Source organism: Onthophagus taurus, chromosome 5 (assembly GCF_036711975.1).
Source record: "Onthophagus taurus isolate NC chromosome 5, IU_Otau_3.0, whole genome shotgun sequence".
In the NCBI taxonomy this organism is placed as follows: domain Eukaryota; kingdom Metazoa; phylum Arthropoda; class Insecta; order Coleoptera; family Scarabaeidae; genus Onthophagus; species Onthophagus taurus.
Window position 1 is genome coordinate 4,124,191 of NC_091970.1, and position 25,534 is coordinate 4,149,724.

The following is a 25,534-nucleotide window of genomic DNA, read 5'->3' on the forward strand; positions in this document are numbered from 1 at the left end:
AATAATCAAAAAAGAACTTACCTTAATAACGAAAATATCCAAAAAAATAATAAATTAAAATTAAAAATAAATAAATTAAAATATTCCGGGTTGAAAAAATGGTAGAAAAATGATTTCTTATTTTTCTAAAAATTTTTAAAAATCCTTATCGTCTTCATATTGATGAAGAGAAATTCTTCAGATGAGATGTCTTCAGCAGGATCATCTGGGAGTACCCCAACCGGAGGAGAGCACATGCACACTAAACGTCTAAACCCCACGATGGTCTAGTAATACTCTAACACCACAATGGTCCTTAAAAGTTCCAAAAGGCCCAAAGTGGTAGGACCGCTTTTTTATTGAGTTTGCAAATTCATAGGTGCCTCTACCTGTGTGCTGCTTGCTGCTGCTGCTGTTGTTGCGGCCAGGGGAAGGGTGTGGGGCCCCCTTTTTCGCAACGACCGGAGACGAAGGCGGCCCCGCAAAGTCCCGAATTTTGCGACGAGAAACGGACACGTCCGCAGCAGGATCTCTCTCTTCATCCACCCTTCAAATGCAATTTTCCATCTTTATCTTCCTCCTGCTGCAGCGGTTGCACGCAGCCCCTACCCCAACCCAAAAAATTTTTTGGTCATCTTGTTTCTTCATTGAAATCCGGACCCCACGGAGAGGTTGATGCACCCGGTAACAAAAAAATTTTTTGGCACACACTGGTTCTTATTACCAAACGAACTGTCGAACCAGCAACAACTCGATCTTTAGATGATGATGATTAAGGTTGGTGGTTTTAGTTGGTATTTGCACCAGGGCCAGGTGTAAAAAACACCTTTCTTATTTAAATTTAAATTTTAATTTAAAATTAAATTTATATATTCTTATTTTTTATTTAAAAAAAACATTAAACGTTGGAAAAATTCGAATAGATTTTTATGCCAAGAGATGCGACTTTTAAAAATAAAAGCGAAAGTAATGAATAGTTTTGTTCGTTGGCAAGGTCAAGTGCACCTAAATTTAGATACCCTTTTTCGCGAATGTTAACGTCTATAACGCGTTAGATATTTATATTTTAAGCCAAAACGATAAATACAAAATAAAAAAATCACTTTAGTTCTTACTAGTCCATATCGATAAATATAAAAAAAACGTTTTCTTATCGTTAAAAATGAAGGATCAAAAAAAATTTCACAATCTTCCTTCTTTCTATTTACACTTACATCGTTTGATAAATAAAAAAAAGCGGAGACGTTATTTTATTTTATTTTTTTTTTTCAAATAATGGCATCGGTCTGTTAGTTTTCTCTGTTATTGACTTTTGATAAAAAAAATTGTTACGGACACTCGATGAGTCGCGCGCTTTCGTTCCGTGAATGGTGCAATTCATCGCGGATAAGCAAAACTAATAAAAAAATCGCTCCAGACAGATATTACATTGGGTTAAAAAATATATATTTATTTGAAGGTTATCCAAATAAAAAGAAATCGCTAAATTCGAATAGAAGATGGTCGAAATTTGCAAAAAGAAAAAAATTCACGTGGTTGGTCTTGCGAAGGGCCGCGATAAAGGGTCGTGACCTAAGGTCGACCGCGCACAATAACCAAAAGAGTTGGTTACGGAGAGAGAGAGAAGAGATTTCGCACGGAACTATTATGAGAGGCTCCCCTATTGCTGATTTTTTTTCTTCATTCCGCTAGAGTCCGTTCATGATCTCATAGAAGCCGGAGCTGGTTTCTGCAAAAGGACAATGAAGGAGAACCAACCGCCCTATTATATCTGGAAGGAATCCGTCTGCGCGGGGTTGTTTAGAACAAGTTCTTTTTGTAAAGTCCAGCGAATTGTTTTGCTCACACCACTATCGGTTATCATTTTTGAGCACACCCAAAATCCTTCATAATAATTCCATTTAAACACACCAAATTCTTGTACAAAATTAAAAATCCTTTAAAATGAACCCAAACACGACGGAGTTATCTCAAAAAACAATTGAGAAATCACAATTTTAAAAATTACGGTCTTCATTTTTTTTAATACTAATACAATTTTTAATACAATTTAAATCTCAATTGTTTTTAAATATAATATAACCGTGTTTGGTGTCATTTTAAAACATTTTTTATCCACATTAAGAAATTTTAATAACATTTTTAAAATTTAGTCAATTTTTGTTACTTTCAGGTTATGTTACAATATGGTAAAAGCTGATCAAAACAGTTCTAATCAAGTAAAAATATTCTACAGATCATAATCATCGAGAAAGAATTAAAGAAATCGATTTAGAAGATTTTTGAATTTGTTACTAAGACACCACGAAACAGAAAAGGCTTATTGGTAAGTGTCAAAATTGTTTTATTTCGTTGGAAACATAATGAAAGGAAAGTTTTCCAGAAAATTCAAAAAATTTTGAATTTTGGGAAAAATTGATTGGTGTATGTCAAAATTGTTCTAATCAACTAAAAATAACGATGATTAGATGCAAAAATTTTTGTTGGTGGGTTTAAAAAGTGTTTCCAGCATACCAGAAAATAGAAAAATCTGATTGGTATTAATCAAAATTGTTCTAATCGATTAGAAACAACTCTAGGATACTAAACCATTATAAAAAAATTAAGTATGTTGATATAGATGATTTTTGAAAAAATACAAAAAACGTTTTGTGGATTTCCAGAAAATTCAAAGATTTAAAAGTAGAAGAAAAGTTGATTGGTGTTGATCAAAATGATTCTAATCAACTAGAAATAACTCGAGGATACATAATGAGATAAAAAAAATTATTTGGCGTCTTTAGAAAGTGTTTCAAACTTACCAAAAAATAGAAAAAGCAGATTGGTCTGTGTTAAAATGGCTCAAATCAATTCAAAATATAAATTTAATTTGTTAATTTCTAAATTTCAAGTAATAAAATTTAAGTGGCAATTTTTTGCACGTGGAAAACCGATTCATTCTCGTTAAATGAATTGAATGAGAACTTTTTCTTTCGTTAAGTGTTATTTGGAAAGGAAATCAAGCTGGGATAATATCGGAAATAGCGTTAGCACGTGAATAAATTGTTGGTTCCGGTTGAAAATTTTTGTTTTGTATTAAAATTGAAAAGCTTCGGCTAATTATAAAATTGTAACGAGTAGGCCGCGGATTCTATTGATTTTTCCGGGGGTTCTCTGACAGAGAGGGGCGTCATTAAAAAAAGGAGATACAAATATGATGGGGTTAGACGTCGTCAAGAGGCGCGCTCGGAACGAGAGGGGAAAAACGGGGATGATTCCGGCCGTACGCAGCAACTCGACCAACCCCCTTTTCCTCTCGCCCCCAACCATCTCCCCAGTTTTCCGCACTATTTTTCATTAACTTTCGCTTTCTCCCGGGGCGAAACCCGGAGCGGGCCGACCCGGAAACTCGCAGTCTCAAGGCCTCCTACGATTTCTTCCCGTTAATCTGCTACTAGATGCTTCCTCTTTCTCTTTCTATCATCCCTCTTCGAATGTCTTGAGTATCGAGTAATAAATCCAATCGAAAATATGGCTGAAAACCGGCTCAAGATCGATACGAAGACAGACGGGGAAATAAATAAATTCATTTCGGACGGTCGCTTTTCCGATAAACAGGGACAACTCAACCCGGAAAACTCCCACCCCCTTTGACCCCCTTATTCTCTTTCATGTTTCCATCTCGTTTCGGGAAAAACCAAGAAAGAAACATCAAAAATGTCGGAAGGATAGCGATATAATTTCGACAGTTTTACGTTGGCGGTGTAATTTTTAGCTTCATATAGAAAAGGAAAGAAAAAAAGTTGCGGTGGGGGGATGAATTGAAAGGGAGAGATAAAGATGGAGAAATGTATATGAAAAGGAGGGAATGAAAACTGGGTGGTTTTCATAAATATTCTTTCTCTATATCTATATACATTTTAAAATGTAGTTGGCTGGAGAAAGAGAAAGAAGAAAAGGGCTGAATTTATCTCTCTCTCTCTCTTGGAGCGCGGAATCTCGCGCTCTTGCTAGGCCTTATTGATTTTTGTTTTGTGTAACTAAGCAGAGCTGTACATTCTTATGCGAAAATTTAAGTTTTTGAAGTTTCCCCCAGTTCTTCCTCTCAACGAACCTCCTCACACCCCCAGCTTTCCCCGGATTTGTGTACATTCTCGGTCAAAAGAGAAATTCTAATTCAACGATAACTAAAATCTAATTTTTAATTTCGCTGGTATAGACATTTTTCGAGTCCCTTCACCTTTTTCTTTGTGAAGAACGAATTTCGAAGAAGAAGGTGAAGAGACTCGGGGGATACGTGGGGCAAAAAATAAAATAAAAGGGGGACCCGAAGCCAATCAGTGAGGTTCGGTGCGGTTTCTAGCAAGTTCGGGCGACTTAACCTATTCGTCTCGGTCTCGCGGCGCGTCGTGCGATAACGAACGGATGTTGTTGCCCGAAAAACCGGGGGCTTGCAATTTCGGGGCCGCGAACGAACGGATGGGCGGCGGCGGTGGGAGGGGGGAATAAGCGGGGCCCCCATAGTCCGGCCTGAAGTGCAACCATGCGTTCCTAGCAGACGGGCCAAGCCGAATTGCAGTGCCAGGGGTCCATGAACTTGTTGCTTGTTACAGAACCGGAATAAAAACAATTTTTCTTTTGATTTAAAAAAAAAATCGGTTTTATTTTAGTCAAAACTATTTCATTTTATAAAAATTTTTAAACGTTTAATGATTTTTAACTTATTTTATTTTGTACTTTTAGAACCATCTTAAAATAAGTTGGATTGTTTTCGATTCCTGATCTGTCTATTTGGAGTAATCCTCCGTCCCCGGACATCCCCCCCAGTTCGTTTGGAAAAAGAAACGGCTGGGAAGAGAGTGCCTTCGCAAAAAATATTTTGTTATGAAATATTTTCGCGAACACGAACCAAACGAGAGGTGCATTGCCCTCAACAACGTCCTATTAGCAATTTTTTGGACACACAACGACTACGTTCAAGTTTATACAAAAGGTAGACGGACGTCTAGACATTTCACGGTCTAGTTATTATTTTAAATTCTTTGTCATCAACAACTGTTTCTAATAATTTCAAAAAAAAAATTTTTTTAATTTAAAAATATGTAATTTTCAATTTCGCGGTAAAACTTGATAATTAAGGTATAGAAATGATTAAAAATTCTTAATCTACACGAAAAATCCTTTAAACTCGATGGGGTTATTTCAAAAATTAACCGAGATGCCCAAAAAAAATTAAAAAAACAATCGACTATCGTCGTTTTTAAAACTGTCGCATCTCAGTTATTTTTGGAGATAATCCTATGGTGTTTGGGTTCATTTCAAAGGATTTTTCGCGTAGATTATGAATCCGATTCGAATTAATTTGATTTCCGAATTTTTTTTTCCGTTTAAAATCGACATTGTTAGATGATATTCTCGTTCACAAAGGAGGTTTTCTCGAGAATGTGAGGCGACCCCTACCTGTTGATCGTCATTTGTTTTCCTGTAATCCCGAAGTCGTTAGGTTGTGCGGGCGAATCCTTCTCATCGTTCTGAAAACGTCGGGTAACGGATTTTCGGGATCTTTTCGCATCTCTCTTTTATTATACACCAATAATAAATAAATAGATAATCTTTTGGCCATTTTTCGCTTCTTTTGATAATCTCGGGCCGTCCCAAAAATAGAAATTGCGCATTTTAAAAAAATCAAATCCGCGTGTTACCGCTTACGAGATAACACACAATACGTTGGGAAAGGTTATTATGATATCTCAGCATTTTTTTAAAAAAATTTGTTTTATTGAGGTTCTTTTTGTTTGTTAAGTAGGATTTTATTTGATTAATTGGGTCATTGATTAATTATTTTATGTTTCTTTTAAGATTTTTTTTTTATGATTAGAAATTGTTCGTGAAGTTTTTTTTCTAGAATATTTTTTTTGCTCTCTCTGCGGTTATCAGCGGGCGCGATTCGCGAAACAAACAGCAATGAGATAACGCGTTACAAATATACATTTTTTATCAACGCTCATTGTTATTAGATTGGGGCTGCTGGTATCTGCGGCTAACTATGCGAAATAATAATAAAAAATTCTCCTAACCTACAGCACGATAAAATTTAATTTAATTTTATTTTGTTATCAAAAAAGAAAAAACACTTAGTTCTATTGTTTAATCAAAACAAAACCAAGATCCCCCACTTCTTCGTTCTTCAATGTTTCCCCCCCCCGTCTCAGTGCCACGTCGACATTGTGGTTAAGGTCAAATGACCTTAGACAAATAGTATCATAAATAAATATTCATCATCGTCGTCGTCGACGACGACGCCGGTCAACACATTGTAGACCCGATTTTATTGCTACTTTTGCGGACATCGTTTTCGAATGCAACCCAACGCTTTTCATCGCGGTTTTCAGGCTCCTTTTGTTATTATTTCACGATAACCATCGTTCCGAATAACTTCAACTCTTCGCTATTTATTATTTAAAAGATTATCATCGTCGCGGAAACGGGGTCAATATTATTTTTGCCGAAATAAATAATCCGTTTCGGAGGAAAGTTTTAATTTAAAAACATCATCGGAATACCGAAATAAAGGTGTACATCGACCCCCCCTAGTTTCCGGCGACCCTCCGTAGCTATAGAGACCTTAATTTCGCATAGCTCCCCTCGCAATCTCGAAATAAAACATCTCCACTCGTTCGGCATCAAATATTTCGTCCCTTTTATCCCCGCAAATGAAAATTTTTCAAATTATAAAATAAATTTTAAACAAAAAAAATGATTTTTTATCGTGATTATTAACGATTTTTCATTTTTATATAAAAAAAAAGTGGGGGGAAATGAAAAGTTATTACGCATTAGAAAAGGGAGGCACAGGGTAAAAGAAGGAGGAGAGAGAGTGACGTAAAAGGGGGCGTCTCGTTTGAGGGTGGTTTTTAGAATTATGGAGAGAGAGAGAGAAGGGGGAGAGAACGTTAAAAACTTTCGATCGATATGAATATGCCGCTTTAAAATGTGGATTTTATTTCGGGTGGTGGAGCGCGGGGTGGTTTTTCCACCCCTTCACCTCTCCTAGCACTCGTGAGCCCCCCAACAATTGGGGTAGTAGTACAATTTCCGCACAAAAAAAGTACGTTAATATCCTCGATTTCTTCTTATTTAATTCGGGTCGCAATTTAAAAAATAAGCCCAAAACTCTCCCAAAAAGTAAAGAATTGGTATCCATTAGGTTTTTGGCGATCAACTTTCTCCGAAAAGTAGCAGCAGGAGAAGCAACTTGTTCGGAATTATCGGTTTCTTTCTCTTCTCTTACACTTATAAGACGGAGATGAAGAAGTGAGTTAATTTTTGAGCCTTTTGCTTCGATGGTTTAAGGTCGAGGTTGGCTCAAAGCGGTGTGCAGCTTGCAAATGCAATTGACACTACTTTCGAAAAATTTCGATTTTCGTGGGCGAGCTAACAATGTGAAAAGATCTCAATTTATTTCACAACATCCGCGACGCCAAATTTCTTAATTCAAATGAAATTTTCCTAAAAGAAATTACAAAACATCAGATGACAATCGGAATTGATATTTTTGAGTTAAAAAAAAAATATCGGTCATTTCACTTTCTTTTCGGGTCATGCGGCAATTCGCGCCCCCCTTTTCCATGACCGAGTTGCTATTTTTGCGCGGCCTGTTTGAAAAGTGAACCTCTCTCCTCGCAAAAAAAATATACGATCCGGCAACGAGTGCATAGTTCGTTCGTTCACTGCTACTGCATCGACCGCTAAACAGCCCGAATTTAAAAATATTTGCCAGCAACGCGCTCCCTAAACTAAAATTAAAATTCTATATGCGAACTTCGACGAAAAAAATTTACTTTTGTTGTTTACCCAACCCAACGATACCTCCCATCCGGCAGGATTTACTATACAAAGATTACTCTTAGATTTACTCTTAAGAATCTTTAGAAATCTTTACAAAGTAACTTAAAAAAATTTATTGATTTTCAAATAGCGAATAATAAATCCTTTAAAATGAGCCCAAACAACATGGGGTTATCTTAAAAAATGACTGAGATATCAACGAAAAACTTTAAAAAACAATTGAGGATCGTAATTTTTTAAAATAATCGTATCTACGTAGTTTTTTAGATAACCACATCGTGCTTGGCCTTGTTTTAAAGCATTATTAATGGAGATCATGAATTTATTAAAAATTTCTTTATTTTTTGAATTTTTCAATTTACTTGAAAAACAAGTTATAACTCATTTTTATTCGAAATTATGGTAGAAAGTAAAAAATCGGTTAAAATGAGCCCAAACACGATCGGGTAATCTCAAAAAATAAATGAGATATCATCAAAAAACTAAAAGAAACAGTTGACGATCGTTATTTTTAAAATCGTCGTATCTGCGTGGTTTTTAAAATAACCACATCGTGTTTGGGCTTCTTTTAAAGCATTTTTAATGGAGACTATGAATTTATAAAAGTTTTTTTATATTTTGAATTTTTCAATTTATTTGAAAAACAAGTTATAACAAATTTTTATTCGAAATTCTGGTAGAAAGTAAAAAATCGATTAAAATGAGCTCAAACACGATGGGGACATCTCGAAAAATAAATGATATATCATCAAAAAACTAAAAAAAACAGTTGACGATCGTTATATTTTAAAATCGTCCTATCTACGTAGTTTTTTAGATAACCACATCGTGTTTGGCCTTGTTTTAAAGCATTTTTAATGGAGATTATGAATTTATTAAAAATTTCTTTATTTTTTGAATTTTTCAATTTACTTCAAGTTATAACTAATTTTTATTCGAAATTCTGGTAGAAAGTAAATAATCGGCTAAAATGAGCCCAAACATGATGGGGTAATCTCAAAAAATGATTGAGATGTCATTGAAAAGCTAAAAAAACAATTAACGATCGTTATTTTTTAAAATAATCGTATCTCCGTGGTTTTTAAGATAACTCCATCGTGTTTGGCCTTGTTTCTAAAGCTTTTTTAATGGAGACCACATATGACATTTTAAATTTTTTTATAAATAAGGTGGTCACACTGGAAGCTTGAAATTTGCTAGAACCAAATCTCAAACGTTTCTTTATAACCTCAAAAAGTTTCATTTCTTAATTCTTAACGGTTTCGGAGAAAATAATTTTTTTCTAACCACACTTTTAAGAAACATCAATTTCATATCAGTCATTTTTAAAAATGTTTATAAAATAAGATGGTGGCCCTGGAAGCTTGTAATTTAGTATAACCTAAACCTCAAACATTATTTTATAACCTCAAAAAGAGTCATTTCTTAACTCTTAGTAATTTTCGAGATATCAATTATTTTTAACCTTAGTTTCAATAAAGAGTATTAAATCATCGAGCTAATTATAAACAGTTCTAGCAAAATCTTTCTATTCATATCTTAAGAATTACTGAGATATGATATAAAATAATGTGATTTTAAAATGAATCAATTTTTGTATGGATGTAAAAAAATTTTGTTGCGGGGGATGGAGTGCAAACTCGTAGTTTTTTTTTCCCAAGGTCGTTCGTTCGCGGGGGGTTGAAATCGAAAACACCACGAGGCGGAAAGCGAAAGCGAAAACACGTGCACATCGGCTCTCGTATTTTTTTTTATCCGCACACTTTCGTTGACCGTGTGTACGAGAACGCAAAAAAAATCGCTTTCGTTTCCAACATTTTCAAAACGGCTAATATTCCGGTTTGATTTTCCGGGGGGGCGAAAGCGCGAGAGAGTCGACGGGGGTTCGCGAAAAAGATAGATACAATTAAAATCCGAAATAGAAACATCAATACATCTGCATACACGCGGCGCCGTTCGGGGCGTTTTTTAAACCACCCCCGCGCCGCGTCCCGGGGAAAAGCGCGCGGCGTTTTTGCAAAGGGGTAAAGCCCCCCTTCTCGCGCGCGCGGGGGGAGCAGAACGAAAACCACGCCTCGCTTTTAAAATCCCCGACACAACTAATACAACTGCGCAGTGAATCATTATTAGATTTTTAACAACGTTGCCCGGGAATTCTCTCCCTCTATCTCACTTTTCTCTCTTTTTCCATATAAAATGGTTTGACGGAAAAATCTATAGTTGTATGACAACTCAACAAAGTAAATATATTTATGGATAATGAAGGTGGAAAAATCAAATTGCATTAAAGTTTGAATTCATTTATTTGCTCACAGATAATAGTGCGATTATAACTAACTTGTATCTACATACAAAAGAAAATTCAACTTAATTATTAAAAACCGTCTGAAATTATCTCAATAAATCATCTATTTTGTATCTATAAGAAAAGGACGGCTTAAAAAATTATTCGAACTTAATTTTTATATTCTCTCAATGTATATATGTATATATATAATATACAGGGTAATTCAAAAGTTGTTTTTTTTTTGAATGACCCTGTATAATTGAAACGTTATCACATTTTTTTTTTAAACGTTCTGGAGTCTCGGCGATTTTTTGAAGGTGGGGGGAAGTAAAAGAACGAGACCTATCAGGACCTTGAACCCGACTGATGACCAGAACTGGTTTCCAACTGCCAAATATCTTTGCTAGAAGCTAAGGACTAAAAAAAGTACATCGCGATGCACCTTAAAAAATTAACGAAAAAAATTTTTCTTGATATATTTCTTTTTGGTCTTTTGGCGTATCAGAAATATGTATTACCAAAACTCATTTCCAACCATCATCAAAAATTAATTGACTCATTTTATTTTATTAATTAATTAACTAATAATTAATTTTTTAAATTTATTGTTTTATTAAAAAATTACAGTAAAACCTCAATATAACGGACTTCGACTAAATCACAATTTTGACGTTTCGAACATAACCTAATTCAACATAATTTTAAATAACTTTTGTTTACAAATTTATTTCATTAACGGTAATTTTTATATCACATCTTACATTATCATCTATTATCTTCAATTTTTGATATAAATTGTGTCTTAACACCAAAAAATTACGTCAATGGGATTTTTTTAAATTTTGTCGTTTTTGAACGTATCCTAATTCGACGTAATTCCTTTTTAATCACTTTTTCTCTACAAATTTTTATTATTAAGTCAGCAATTTTTATATGATATTGAAAATAGAATCTTTTATCTTTAATTTATGATGTAAATCGGTTTTTAACTCCAAAAAATAAAATCAATGCAACTTTATTAAATTTTGACGTTTACGAATGTATCCTAATTCGACGTAATACTTTTTAACGACTTGTTCTCTACAAATTTTTGTTATTAATTCAGCAATTTTTATATGATATTGAAAATAGAATCATTTATCTTCAATTTGTGATATAAATCGTTTTTTAACTCCTAAAAATTAACTCAACGAGATTTTTTTAAATTTTCACGTTTTCGAACGTATCCTAATTCAACTTAACTCCTTTTAAATAACTGTTCTTTACAAATCATTACCATCAATACGGCAATTTTTATATCTCATCTTAAAATATCGCCTTTAATCTTCAATTTGTGATATAAATCGGTTTTTAACTCCAAAAAATAAAATCAATGAGATTTTATTACATTTTGACGTTTTCGAACGTATCCTAATATATTTTCTCTACAAGTTTTTATTATTAACTCAGCAATTTTTATATGATATTGAAAATAACATCTTTTATCTTACATTTATGATATAAATCGTTTCTTAATTCCAAAAAATTACGTCAATGATTTTTCTTTTAATTTTGACGTTGTCGAACGTATCCTAATGTAACCTAATTCCTTTTTGAAGACTTTCTGAAGTATATTTTTATTGAACTAAAAGTGGAACTAACACTACACCTACAACTAGAAACATTCTGTTTTAGCCGTCTTAACAGACGTTCGGCTAAACCAGAATGTTTCTAGTTCTAGGTCTAATGTTAGTTCTTATAACAGTGTTTTAGTCCGTTATATCAAATTTTTACTTAAACTGAATTAAATTTTTTGATTTTTAATAAGCCAACATTATTATTAATTTTTTTTGAATATACAAAGCTTTCCCTTAAATCTAATTTGTTTTAAAAGATTTACACAGTGTACATAACGATAAAATTTATTTATCAGTTTCGCTAATTGTCGCAGGAACATTAGGATCGTAATTTCCCAACCTATTTTGTTCTTCCTGTATAGAATCGTCATCATCCCTTGAAGACCCCTTCGAATTATTAGGCATAATCAACTCCGTTAACAAATCATCCGAAAGCATTTCAAAACTTTTCATGCTATCGATACTTTTAAAGATAGCCGACGTTATTTTTGGCTTTGTATTTTTTTCTGGCTTTTTTATTTTAATCCCTCCGTCGCTGCCACCATTTGTATACTCAACTTGATTCGTATAAACGTAAGAAAACTCCGAGAGACTTTGATTCGACTGTGTCAAACCGGTTTGATTATGAATTAGGTTTTCTGTGTTGACGGGCGAAGTCGTTTCCGGATAATCCAAGTAATCTTCTTCGTCTTCTTCGTCGTACTTCGATGGGGGATCGTGTATTAAAGCTGTTTGATCCGATTCGGCAATCACCGGAAGATTTCCCGAACCGGGACTTCTTCTCACACCTTGTTGTACTTCCACCACGAAAACGCCATCTCTTGCACTTGGCGAATATTTCATTTTAGTCGCTCTGCTATCTTCTTCAAGATCCTAAAATTAAAAAGAAATTAGTTATTTTCGCATTGTTTAATAAAGACGTTATTGAAAGATTAATTTGGACATTTAAAATGATAAGTCTATAGGCTTCAATGAAGAGGATCCAGTTTGCCAGCAATGTTTAGCTTCTATCAGCAGTATTTAGTTTTATACAAAATGTACGTAGTCGTCTATCAGCTGTATCTAGCTTCTGCCGGCTGTATTTAGTCTTCTAACAGCAATATCTAGCTTCTGTCAGCTGTATCTAATCTTATACCAGCAATATGTAACTTATGTCAGCAGAATCTAGTCTTCTACTAGAAGAGCTTATTAGCACACAAAGCATTTTTACAGATAACATCTTGGAAAGGTGTACTAATAGATAAACTAACAGGATTCCTTCTTTAGAAAGACTGGTTGATAGAGGAAAAGATTATGATCATCCAGGGTTACTATGATGAACTTTAGCGTAGAAGGAAGATTTATTTTGACATAAAATTCATGCAGAGAATAAAAAATCCTTTAAAATAAACCCAAACTCGATGGAGTTATCTCAAAGAATGGCAGCGATATAACCTAAAATACAAAAAAACAATCGACGATCATCATTTCTTAAAACCTTCATATCTCGGTAGTTTTTAAAGATAACCCCATCAAGTTTGGACTCGTTTTAAAACATTTTTAACGTAGATTACGTTTCTTTCTTCAGTTTCCACAATAAGATGGTTATTCTTTAACGTCATCGTGATGATGCTTCCGTTGGTGTTCGAATGATTCGTTTTCGCGTTTTGAAGCGAATTTTTCGTGGTAGTCGTCGCAGTTTCGCAAATCTCCTCTGCCGTTTCGATCGTTAGATGAGTTTCGGTACTCTAAAAGCAACAGAAAAAAAGCATTTCAATTAAACGATTTCGTTGATTTTATTGATTTTTTTAAAATTGTGTGGTGATGACGTCATATCGAGTCATAGACGCGTCAATGACCTAGTAGAGCGAAAAAGATGACGCGTCTCTATGAAACAATCATTCGTCTGGCATTCGAAAGAGAGACCGTGGCCCCGCGGTCGACATCGTAGTTGGCGAAAACGGTTGACTAACGCAAACAAACGCCCCGTCGAAACAAAAGCGACCGCGCGCCGCCAATGACCTTGAGACGGAATGAATCGACCTCAATTCTTCGTTTTTTTAACATTAAAACCGTTAAAACTGTTATAATTAGGGATTTAAAAAAAAATTTTTTTTGGGGGTAACTAAAAAAAATTTTTTTTTTCGATTTTTTTTTTAATTTGAAGAAAAATGTTTGAGGGGTATAATAATGTGATGTAACTGTTCTTTTGGAAACAAACGCAAAATGTGGGGTTTTTGACCGCGCGCGGTTCCTACCCAACAATCAATCATCGAGCGGGTGCACCCTGAATCCTCCTTCTCTTCTTCTTTGCTGTAATGATAGGCTACAACCTTTACATAAAGGACATAACGGTATTTGTGCTTCCCCCTTGCAAAAAAGAAGAATCGGGGGGCGTTTTATGTTTTTTTTTTTTAATTTTATTTGTTTTTAATCCGGTCCTGTTTATGCGAAAAAAATAAATTTAACTCCGATCTAAGTGGTCTATGCGAATACTTAGATATCTGCGACAAACGTCCCGGTTTAGTCGTTTTAAAAACAACCGTCACCGCGCCCGAGTTTATTCACTCCGTCGTTGCATTTTTTTCAAATCGCGCATCCCTTGGATACTTTCGTCTCTTTCTAACGCGACGAAAGCTTTCGCGAGCATTCTTGTGACGTAATTCGTTACTCGTGCGCAGTTTGACTTTCCCAAAGTCACCGGGCCAAACCAACTTTTTCGGCGATGCAGCAATTTCGTTAGAGAGAGAAAGAAAATTAGGGGGGAAGAGAAGATTTTTAAAGATGGAAGAAGGCGATTTTCGATTTTTAGAGGTGGGGGGAAATTTAACCCGCGCGACCTCTATCGGTTTTATTTTCGATTTTCGATAGTTAACGAGTTGAATTTTAATATTAAAAAATTACAATTTCCTTTATTAATTCAAAAAAAAACTTAATTCGTCTTTATTTATTTTTCGTTTTTAAATAAAAAAAGAGTTGAGGCGATAACAAATGAATTTCTAGTGGGGAAGTGGTCCCCCTTTTACGTTCATTTGGAGAGGGGGCGAGTTTCTCCGCGCACCTTCTTTTTTGTGCTTTTTTTAAAGTTTTTTTGATTTTTTTACCCAAAGTTTCTCGTCCCTCGGCATATTTCCGCTCTTGCCTTTTTGGCTTCTTCTTCTTCTTCGACAAACGCGATCCTTGTCGCTCCTAACTTGCGCCGGGTTAAGTTAGAAAGAAAGGGTGGGTTACGACGTTTTTCGGATAGCAACGAACTTCTTTTTTACGAAGATGGAGAGGCGAAGAGGGGAAAAATTAAGATGGGGGGAACGCGAGTTGGCGAAATTTGGGAGTGAATGTCCGGGCAAGGACCTCTCGCCAAATGCAATCGGCAGAAGAATGCAATTTGGCAACCAAAAAAAACCAGTGGCGTATCAAAAAAAATTTGTTCCCAAAAAAAAGTGTTTCTCAATTTCTCATGAAACAAAAAATGTATCATTTCTTTTCTAACTGAAAAATTGTCCAAAAAAACCTCTTAAACCGTCATATAAAAATGTAGGTCGAAGAACAGGATTTCTCCTTACACCAAAAGGCGGCAGATGCAGATGCAAAAGAACCCCCCCCCAACTTTTTTTCTTCATCTTTTCCTCGCAATAACGATTTCGAATGCTAATTACTCAAAAAAAAAAAATAAAATAAGCAGGTGCTAAAAACAATTAATTAAATTTGATACGCCACTGCAACAATTAAATCATTTTTTTGGCACAAAATTTTAACTTTATAGATTCGGGCGAAGAAGAAGATCGTTGCACCCAAAAACGTCATCCGACACCGTCTCAGTCTCCAATTACATCCGAAAAAGTAACAAAACCAAAAGTGGAAAAAAAATTAATTCTAAAAATGACATGAAAAAGTGAAGACGCTGTAACACTTGGAGGATACCCAAAATTGGTAAATCCGGATACTATCACGTTTAAACATCAAATTCGAATAAAAAAAAATGTATTTCCTTTCTCATAATACAGGCAACCCTAATTGCACTGATGAATTTTGGGTTGCATACTAATCCAATTACAAATACTTTTTAATTTCACCTTATCGTTATTAAAAGGATGGGTACGAAGTGTTAACAAATCTATAATTGGTAAATCGGGATACTCTCACGTTTAAACATCAAAATCGAATCAAAAATAAAAAATAATTTTTCATCTCGTTATATAGGCAACCTTAATTACATGACATACAAAATGATATATTTTGGGTTGCATACTAATTCAATTAAAAATTTATTTTATAGGTTTTCCTAATTTTACCTTATCATTATTGAAAAGATAAGTATGAAGTGTTAACACATCCAAAATTAGTAAATTGAGATACTCTCACTTTTAAACATAAACATCGAATCATAAAAAGGTATTTTTTATCTCGTTGTATACGCAACCTTAATTACATCGATGTATTTTGGGTTGGATAATAACTCGATTTAAAGAAAATGTATTATTTTTTTAATTTTTTAAATTTTACCTTATCATTATTAAAAAGATGAGTATGAAGTGGTTGAGAAACACTCTCAACGCTGCTTTCGTTCCGGACCGCATCCGAATATAATTTATCGGCGCTTCTTTTCGAGTAGCGCCTCCACAACGACCTAAAAGCAATTTATCACGTTTTTAGTCATAAATTTAAGATAAAAATTTGTGTGAGGCATCAACAAATTCTGTTACACCACCTTTTTTACCTTATTGCAAATCCTGTTATAACCGTCAAAATTAGGGGGGTTATCGTCGCGAAACATGCCAAAAATAACGTTTGAAGATCATTAAATCCTATAAATCACAAGAAATAGATAATCAAAATTAATAATTAAATAATAACTTACCAATTTCTGTATCATCTTCGATGTAAAATCCGGTTCCATTAAATATCTTCCCTGGGGATGATGTGGTTCGAGTTATAATATTATCCGGTTGTGGTTTTGGAGTCATTCCGGGTACGAATCGGTAAATTTCCGGTGGTCGAGTTGCATTAGGACCTGTTAGAGTCATATCTTGATGCGACAAGTTCATCTCGCTATTTCTAAAATATCCAAAAACATTCAATTTTAATAAAAACAATCGTTATTTTTACCTATTTTTTAAATTTCAATTAATAATCAACACCATTTTTATTTTTTTCTTCATTATTTTTCTTGGTGAATCCCTCATTTTCATCGGGTTTAATTTCCCATAAAAACCCGCGTTTTCTATGGGAACAAAATCGTGATTTATTGAGATAAAACGTTACAAATGCGGGGATGGAGAGCGAAATCGTGTGAATAAAACGGAGTTGCACCTCCCCGTAGGATTTTCAAAGGGCTACTGCGCGGTCGCCAACAACCCCCATTGATTCAAAGGGGATGTTGTGTCGTATTCTGGACCACGGGGTTTATACAAAACCCGTTCTTTCTCCTTCAAGCCCCTTTACCTATTAATCACACCTAATTGCTAGTTTCAAATAACTTTTAATAAATATTTAATTTCATCATTTTTTTTTAATTAATTTAGGAAATAAATACAATCAAAATAATATTAACAACATTTATTAAATATTTATATTTTTATTTAAATTTTATTACATTTTTGAAAATTATCGCCATCTACAAAAAAAAGCTTACACGAAAAGATGGCGCTATAAACTATAAAAAATTTTAAAAGACTAAGGCCCACTTTTACCACCTCCTGTTATTCTTGCTGTTATCTTTAACCTCATGTTATGTCAAAAATCGTCTTTTACCACCGTTTTTATGTTACTGTTAGCGTTGACCTACCGGTTATTTTTGGCGTAACATTGACAGCCGGTTTCGGTGCCTGTTATCGGTCTGACCGGTAGGTTAAAAGTGATTCAACTATTTCCGCGAGGTGGCGTACCGTTCAAACAACACACGTGTGTCAAATTCATAACCTAAAAGAAACGAGCGGTGGTTGTGTTTGTATTGAAATGGATTTTGAACGTGAAAGTAGCAGTGACGAAGAGATGATTGAAGATCTGGAAGAAATCAAGGAATTATTTCCTATTCGTGGTGGCCGAGTCATGAAAGAAAGAATCGATCATGTTCATCATTTATCTGACGCCGAATTCGTAAAGAGGTTCCGCCTTTCCAAAGAATGTTTTCATCGGTTGTTGTCAGAGGTTGAAGAAAACATTAAACCACGAACGGAAAGGTATTGTATATTGTATAATTTAGTATCATTTGTAAAATAAAAGATATTATTTTCTAGAAATTCAGCAATATTTGCCTCAAACCGGTTATTATTAACATTAAGATTTTTTGCTACGGGTAATATGTTGCTGGCTGTGGCTGATTTTTGTGGGGTCAGTGAAGCTGCAGCATCTCAAATAGTGAAGTTGGTGGCAATAGCCATTGCCAATTTAAGACCCCAATACTGCAAAATGCCGGAGGGTGACGACATTGGAAAAGCGCAAAGAAGCTTTTATAACATTGCTCGATTTCCTTTGGTTATTGGCACCATCGATTGTACGCATGTACGAATTCAATCGCCAGGTATTGTTAGAAATATGATATACCAATGTATATCAAACATTTCTTATGTTATATTTTAGGTGGAGACCAAGCAGAAAATTTTAGGAATAGAAAAGGCTATTTTTCCTTTAATGTACAGACGGTATCGGACGCAAATCTGAAAATTTTAGATATAGTGGCTAGATGGCCTGGATCCACGCACGATCAAACTATTTTTAATAATAGCAGTATACGCAACAGGTTTGAACAGGGCCATTTTGGAAACGGTATATTGCTTGGGGACAGTGGGTATCGCAATACGTAAGTTCACACTGTAAGAGAATTATAATAAACATAGTAAATGAACTGTTCCATTTTAGAAATTATTTGTTAACTCCCCTTGTCGCACCAAGGACAGAGGCAGAGCGTCTCTATAATGAAGCTCAAATAAGGACCCGAAATGTCGTAGAACGGCAGTATGGGGTTTGGAAGAGACGATTCCAAGTTTTAAGATTGGAAATGAGGGTGGCGACGGAAAGGTAACAATTAGAACCAATTAGTTAAAAAAATTATTCCGTGATTATTTCTTTTATTTGTAAGGATACAACCAATCATTGTTTCAACGGCGGTTATTCATAATATATGCGTTGACATGAAGGAACCGTTACCACCCGAGGATGAGGATGACGATAATAACCCCAACATAGAAGTGGAGAGAAATGGTGATGACATTGCCGGTGATAAAAGGGCAGAAATGATACAATATTTCGAAACTTTGCGATAACATATATATTTACAATAAGTAATAAACAATGTAACAAAATAATAAAACTAATTTTTTTCTAATGAGGCCAATTTTTTCTTTTTAATTTCTAATTTATATTTTAGTACCTCCATTTCTAATTGGTGCCGTTCTTTTTCATTAGCAATTTTTAAATTGCACAGTTCTTTTTTTTTTTCAATATATTCATTGTAGCTATTGTGAATTGTTTTGTTGTCACCTGTAAACTATTTTTATTAATTCTCCTAATCTTACTGTATTTATTTCAACTCTACCTTTTCGTTTGCCACTTTCTAAAACACTACTCTTTCTCTTCCGTAATTGTTTGGGAGTCCAAACATTCCAATCACTTTCTTTTTGACTTTTGTTGACTTCATCCTCTGGGGTGGGTGTGTTTATTTGTGATTCTGCATCAATAAATAATTCTTTGCCGGCCTATTCAGAACTAGCACCTGCTGATGCAGATGTTTGTTCTGTAAGAGACATATTAGCACCTACATCAGCAGGTGCTAACGATATCTCCGACAAAAAATTGTTTACTGCGTCAGAATCACAAATAGACCTCATTCCGTCTACACTCAAAATTATCAAAGCTAGAAAGAACATAATCATATTAATGAACAAATTCCACATGAACAGATAACAGAGGCTATTCTATATTTATAATTTAAACCTTAAATGTACTTTAAAATTTACCTTTAATTTTTTCTTCGATAGGTGTGAGTTGTATTTCGGAACAAGGACCTCCACCAGTTTTCAATTTTTCTTGTTTCATGTCCGCACATTTTTTGCGAACGGTTTTTTTTAAAAATTCATACTTTGTGCGCAACGATTTTGAGTCTCTTGCAACTCCCGTTGTAGCACTCATCGTCGCCGCTATCTCCTCCCACACCTGCATACAATAAATCGCCATAACATTGAAATTGAAAATTGTGTTTTATACTACACTTACATTTTGTTTCTCTTTCCAGGTGACGGTATCACTTTTTTTATTTTCTATAACTTTTTTTCGGTCGGAGATCAATTCGATCAATAAATCGACCTCTTCCATTTTAAAGTTAATTGATCGCGGACGTTTTTTGTCGCCTGAAATTGATTGAATGGAATCCATAGCCATTTTCTCTTATTCTAGTTTTCTAATCACAACTACACAACGACAATCGCTAAGAAATGTCACTTGTCAAAGAGTTGTTTACAAACATTTACAAATAATCCAATTTTAGATCATTTATACGTTCGGCCAACCGTCTTAATAAAATTCCCCTAGATATATCTCCTAACCTTGCAATAAACTTAACCTCCTCATAAGTCGGAGTGGTAAAAGCCGTTTTCGAGATAACCTAATGTTACGCGCTAACCTCCTGTAATGCTAACAGCTAGAATGACAGGAGGTGGTAAAAGTGGGCCTAAATATAGAAAAATAGAAATAATTAAAATAATACAATAAAATTAACAACAAATTAATAAATTAGATTAATAAAGTGAATAAAAATTTTTACTAAGAAGATTGATCTTAAGTTTATGTAAAAATTTGTGTTTTTATTAAACGATATTATTTAAATAATCGATCATTAGGAAACTCGATTATAATTTGTTTAAAGACTTCATCAGTTACAGAATGAAACACGAAAAAGAATCAAGAATGGAGTTGGTCATCAACAAAGTAAAATTGATCGGCAATAATTTATTACCGATATTATTTAAAAGATTGATAAAATCGAAAATTTAATTAGAAACGAAATCAAAAGTAGATATTAATGGAATATTTCGAAACGATTGAGAAGATGAAAAATTGGTAAAATTAAGATGGTTTTGTATATGGTATGTATTTCTGATCATAGATGGCAGTTAAATTTATACGTAAGAATAAAATTTTTTAGTAAATATTAATTATTTTTAACGAAAATTAATTAATGATAAAATTTGAAAAAATTAATTTTTAATAATAAATTGATTTAAATTATAAATTTTTATTACCCAATTCGGATGGCGGTAGTCGAAATGTCAAAAATAATAAAATAAAGTTTGGTTATATTTACGACTAATTTAAATTGTAATATTTGAAATCTTTTTTCTAGGTTGCTTTGAAGCGTTAAGAAATGAAACTTGGTAAGATAATTTGCTTCTAATAATTAGAATACATCAAGGATTCTTTTTTGCAGTTTCGTATCCAAAAAATATTAAGTACGGAATTAACTAAATGCAGGTAATGAATTAAAAAAAAGATTTGAAATTAATTTAATTTAAAACTTTCTTCGATATACAAAATACTTTTCGTATCCTTTAATCTCGCAGCTCTACAACTCCCCAATAACGAAGTATCATTCAAAAATTTCAACACAACTTTATCATTAGTATCGAAATCCTCCCGAATTAACGTATATTTCTCCTTAAATTTCTTTTTATCATTTTCGTCGTAAATCAAAACTTTATTTTTCTCAAATTTCGGTAACGTTTGTGACCACAATCGATTTTCTTCTGCGTTATTTCGTTTCGATTCAATCCCACATTTTATTTTTTTGATATAATCGATTAATTTAACACTATTTTCTTGGTTGGTATAATTATTAACTAAGATATCGATTAAAACGTGGGATTTATGCATTGTTATTAACGTTCTAAATATGTCCCCCGCACAACGGTGATAACCATTTCTATGAATTTTATTAAAAATTAATTTTAGGGGGGAATTATTTTTTAGGATGTTGTGTAACGGTTGATTTGGGTCTAAAATTTTGTTTTGATTAATGTTATCGAGGTAATTAGAAAAAATCGATTTATTTTCGATTAAATCGCTTTGTTGGTGTTCGAATATATCCTTTCGATTTTGATTTTGAGTTGTTATCAAATAATTTAAAACTTCCCCCCTTTTTGGGATGAAGATTAATTTTAATTTATTATTATTTTGTAATAAATCAACGATGTTTTTAGCCCAATTCCATTTTTTTTGGTATCCGTTGATAACCCCACTTGCTGGGGTGATTCTTTTTTGATTCACCAACGTGGTGAAAATCCCCATTGATTCTAATTCATCTTCAAAGTTTAATTTTTTTGTTAATTCTTCAATGTGCCAAGATATTTCGTGGGAGTTATTAAAAAGTGAGTTTAGATACGGCCTCAAAATCGGGGCGAAATATTTTTTGCTTTGATCCATCGCCTTGTAGAGCCATTTTAGGAGTATTTTTACCATTTCAACGTCGTCTGTGATGGTCTCGTAATTTATCTCGATGTCTTTCCGGACGAATCGGACCAATTTATTCGTTGATGATGAAAAGTTTGATTTTATGTTTTCGTTATTTGATTTTAAATTCTTTAAATAAACATTTTTGGCTTGATCTAAAATTAAAACTAAAACATAAACGACATCTTCAGTTAAATCGTCGAGGGTTAACACTTTTTTCGCAAATTTTTCGTCCCTCCACAATTTTTTTTTAACTTCCAAGACATTCTTTAGAACCATCCCGATATATTCCATTTGTTTTTGAGTGTATTGCGCAAAAATTGAGCTCCTTTTAAAGTTAATTAAAAATCTCCTGGCTCTCGTTGATTTTGGCGGCGACATTTTACGGATTACCCCTTTCCATTTATCAATTAAGACCATTTCGATTCTAATCGACTCAATCATCCTTAAATAATCCGAGTTATTAAACAATTTTAATGATTCATCAAATAATCGTGTTAAATATTCTTGGATTTTGCACGATTCCATAAAATAATCTTCATCGCTTAAATGCCCAGGGTTAAAAATTAAATTACACCTCCCAAAAAAATAATTGGGGCAAAACCCACTCCGAATCAACTTAATCAATTTATCAAGAACCCTCACAACAATCGTCGATAAAAAAATGGGCCCCCATCTCACAATCGACTCCGTCGGATACGAATCGTCATTTTCCAACTCATAAAAAACCATACTTTTAACAACGTAGTAACCAAAAAACTTATTTTCATAGTATCTCTCGTTAATTTCGATTAAAATCAACGAAATCACTTTTAAAACCATTTTAACCGTACTCATTTCATCATAATGATCCAAAATGATTTCTTCGGCCGCTGGAAAGCGAATTTGCCATGATGAGGAGTGAACGCCAAATCCAACGAGGAACATCCCACTTTTCGCCGATAAGTGATACAATAAACAATCGGTGTGTGCCAAAGAAACTCGTAAAGGAAAATCACTTTTTTTCGGCCAAAAATCGAGGTTAATTCCCACTAAAACTCGGATATCTAAAATTTGATTGTTTAAAATTGGAGATAAAAACTCCAAATGTATCCGAATTCCTTCCGGTTCATCCACAATTGCGATTCGGAAATCTTTCGTGTGCGGGAAATTCTTTTCCGAGCCAAAATAAAGGTGGTTTTGTGATGGGGTGTGGAGGATTTTGTTTAAAATCGATGGAGAAACAATTTTTCCGGGGGATCCGCACAAAATTGATTCATCGATGTTGGTTAGGTCGGTTTTCGATGCTGCTTTTGCTAATAATTCCACTATTTTCGATTGGATTTTATCGCTGAAAAAGAAAATTTAATATGAAATTAAATCGTTTAAATAAAATTAGCTGCCAAATTTAGTCAAAAGTAATACCAACTGAAAAAAAGAACTAAAAATCATCATAAACTTCCAAAACAGATATGAAATTTATGGTTATAAACGACATCGATTTTTAAATTAATTTTATTATTTTTTTGATGTTCACAAATTATAAAGTGATTGTGTTTTGTGATACCATGATTCCTTTCCACCATTAATTTTTATTAATTAATAAATATGATGATGTAAGTGGAAAAAAGTAAATAAAACGATTCTTCATTACATCAACTGTCACCTGTCACGCAACGCACACACACACTTAGATGTGTTCGATAATAGATGGGGTTACAATATACAGTTATATTATTGTTATAAATTTAACATCAAACTTAAACATGGGGAATAAATCCACCTTTTTTTTTCACATATTCGCTATAATTATTTATATTTGAAGGAATTAATATAAAAAATTTAATTTCATCTTTTTGAATAACGAAAGTTTAAACGTCAAAGTGACACGAATGAATTTCCCTGTTAATGTTACCAACTGTCATTATGTCAACATGACAGATCGTTTTTGGATTCATTTTAAAAGATTTTTGATTGAAAATTAAATTTACCGTCTCAAAAAATGATTTAAATTAACAAATTCGCCCCATTCCTTCATCATATCGTCTTTTAATTGAATTTTGCCGAATCCCGGATGCAGATCGTCGTCTTCAACCAAAAAGTAATCAGGTTTTTTATCGTCCGGGTACAAAACCGGCGTCGATAACGCATCGATTCGAAATAAATACGTCATTTTCGCCCGATTTTCGTTAAAATCCTCGTCTAAACTTATCAAATATTTCGTTGCAAATCGATCGTCCAACATCCCAACGCCGCAAATTAGTCTTTGAACGAATCGTTCCGCCACGGATTTTTTATGAATCAATTTTTGGTCTAAAAGAAACATATTTTTATTTTAAAAAAATGTCGAAGTTAACTTACCGAAGATTTCTAAATGATTTTCGATTTTTTTTCGAAACAAATAATTCAAATTTTGCAATTGATCTGAACAAAATTTTAATTTGCAAGTTTTTAACGATATTTCTTGCGGTTTATCGATCATTTCGGTGGTTTTAGATAAAATGAGAATGAAAACTTTTTTTGTGTCGCTTCAACTTCCGGTTACGTGCGTACCCAACAACAACCGGAAATGGTGTATTTAAATCACTCTTTTGTGCTCAAAAATCAATCAAATTACAATTACATCCTCGTCGAGTGCATGTTTGATGGTTATCAACACTTTAATTCTTTATTTTATGCACGAATAAGACATTATGACTCAAATTGGATTGTTTCAATTAAAAAAAAAACATTTTTTATTGATTATTAATCGCTTTAGAGTCCATCAAAATATTTTGATGTTCAAGTGAAGAAGATATTGAAGAAGCACGCTCGTGATTTAATTTAAGTAAATATTTATTTAACCTTGATTAGAAATTTTGGTTGGGGGTCAATAATTACCAGTGTTTAATCCTCGTGGGAATTATAATTGATTGATTTATTGCCGCGTTAAAATGAAATCTCGTTTAAAACTTTATTCGTCGTCTAATTAACGACTTTGACCTGTACTTATCCTTCAGACCATTAATGTTATCGTTAACTGCAAAAATTTCCAGTTCCTTTCTAATATCTTCGTTTCTGACATTATCCAATTTGGTACACCGCATGGGCGCTCTTAGAAACTTCATTTCCACGGACTTTATCTTGCTTAGATCCTTTTTCCTTGTCTTATAAAATTTTATTAAAACTTTGTTAAGAATTTTTGGCAAATAATTTAATCACGTGAAAGCAAATCTTGTGACTTTACCTGGAATGGATCCAAAAAGTTTTATTTAAATTTATTTTTGGCTTTAAATAAAGGATTATTACGAAATTTTATTATTAAAAATTAATGTTTGATAACCTTTAATTTTACAGTCATTATTATTTTAAGAGGTTATGTTAAAAAAAATTTACAGATTCCTGTAATTTAAACAATAAAAATGTTAATGATTAAACTAAATTAGAA

General features: G+C 33.4%; 5 protein-coding genes and 1 long non-coding RNA gene across 14 annotated transcripts in view; 2 read left to right on the forward strand and 4 right to left on the reverse strand.

The window, feature by feature from the left end:
• The window catches only part of LOC111426690 (broad-complex core protein), a 26,786-nt gene extending 26,404 nt beyond the window's left edge, over window positions 1-382 (reverse strand). For both annotated transcript variants that reach the window (XM_023061329.2, XM_071195869.1), the window contains exon 1: window positions 22-382. The gene's annotated coding sequence lies outside the window, so the exon portion shown is untranslated. The remainder of the gene's footprint in view (window positions 1-21) is intronic.
• Window positions 1-2,912, forward strand: part of LOC111426698 (uncharacterized) — a 12,519-nt gene extending 9,607 nt beyond the window's left edge. The window contains exons 5-7 of one of the 2 annotated variants that reach the window (XR_011640349.1): window positions 2,153-2,305; window positions 2,355-2,585; window positions 2,643-2,912. This is a non-coding gene — a long non-coding RNA (uncharacterized lncRNA). Of the gene's footprint in view, window positions 1-2,152; window positions 2,306-2,354; window positions 2,623-2,642 lie in introns of those variants that run through there. The other variant, XR_011640350.1, reaches the window with a different exon arrangement.
• Window positions 2,913-10,090: 7,178 nt separating this feature from the next.
• On the reverse strand, window positions 10,091-17,012 carry LOC111426692 (uncharacterized). Of its 2 annotated transcripts, none has more exons than XM_071195873.1 (6): window positions 16,795-17,012; window positions 16,547-16,737; window positions 16,406-16,493; window positions 16,192-16,315; window positions 13,263-13,436; window positions 10,091-12,582 (listed from the first exon to the last, which is right to left on the reverse strand). In XM_071195873.1, the coding sequence occupies exons 2-6, from the start codon at window positions 16,731-16,733 to the stop codon at window positions 11,995-11,997; spliced, it is 1,161 nt and encodes a 386-aa protein (XP_071051974.1). In that variant the 5' UTR covers window positions 16,734-16,737; window positions 16,795-17,012; the 3' UTR covers window positions 10,091-11,994. The 2 variants fall into 2 exon arrangements, with proteins under 2 accessions (XP_071051974.1, XP_022917109.2); XM_023061341.2 differs by having other exon boundaries at window positions 16,547-16,743.
• Window positions 17,013-17,340: 328 nt separating this feature from the next.
• LOC111423036 (putative nuclease HARBI1) lies at window positions 17,341-19,012 on the forward strand. The gene is made up of 5 exons (XM_071195875.1): window positions 17,341-17,867; window positions 17,925-18,208; window positions 18,268-18,487; window positions 18,547-18,705; window positions 18,767-19,012. The coding sequence occupies exons 1-5, from the start codon at window positions 17,644-17,646 to the stop codon at window positions 18,948-18,950; spliced, it is 1,071 nt and encodes a 356-aa protein (XP_071051976.1). The 5' UTR covers window positions 17,341-17,643; the 3' UTR covers window positions 18,951-19,012.
• On the reverse strand, window positions 18,941-20,371 carry LOC139429772 (myb/SANT-like DNA-binding domain-containing protein 3). Its single transcript, XM_071195891.1, has 4 exons — window positions 19,900-20,371; window positions 19,644-19,839; window positions 19,223-19,540; window positions 18,941-19,167 (listed from the first exon to the last, which is right to left on the reverse strand). Exons 1-3 carry the CDS (start codon window positions 20,062-20,064, stop codon window positions 19,383-19,385), a joined length of 519 nt encoding a protein of 172 aa, XP_071051992.1. The 5' UTR covers window positions 20,065-20,371; the 3' UTR covers window positions 18,941-19,167; window positions 19,223-19,382.
• A 798-nt stretch (window positions 20,372-21,169) lies between these two features.
• LOC111426687 (uncharacterized) lies at window positions 21,170-25,457 on the reverse strand. Of its 6 annotated transcripts, none has more exons than XM_023061319.2 (4): window positions 25,334-25,457; window positions 25,109-25,253; window positions 24,099-24,420; window positions 21,170-23,458 (listed from the first exon to the last, which is right to left on the reverse strand). In XM_023061319.2, the coding sequence occupies exons 2-4, from the start codon at window positions 25,212-25,214 to the stop codon at window positions 21,181-21,183; spliced, it is 2,706 nt and encodes a 901-aa protein (XP_022917087.2). In that variant the 5' UTR covers window positions 25,215-25,253; window positions 25,334-25,457; the 3' UTR covers window positions 21,170-21,180. The 6 variants fall into 6 exon arrangements, with proteins under 6 accessions (XP_022917087.2, XP_022917088.2, XP_022917090.2 ...); XM_023061320.2 differs by having other exon boundaries at window positions 25,109-25,273; XM_023061322.2 differs by lacking the exon at window positions 25,334-25,457 and having other exon boundaries at window positions 25,090-25,199.
• Between the last annotated feature and the right edge of the window lie 77 nt (window positions 25,458-25,534).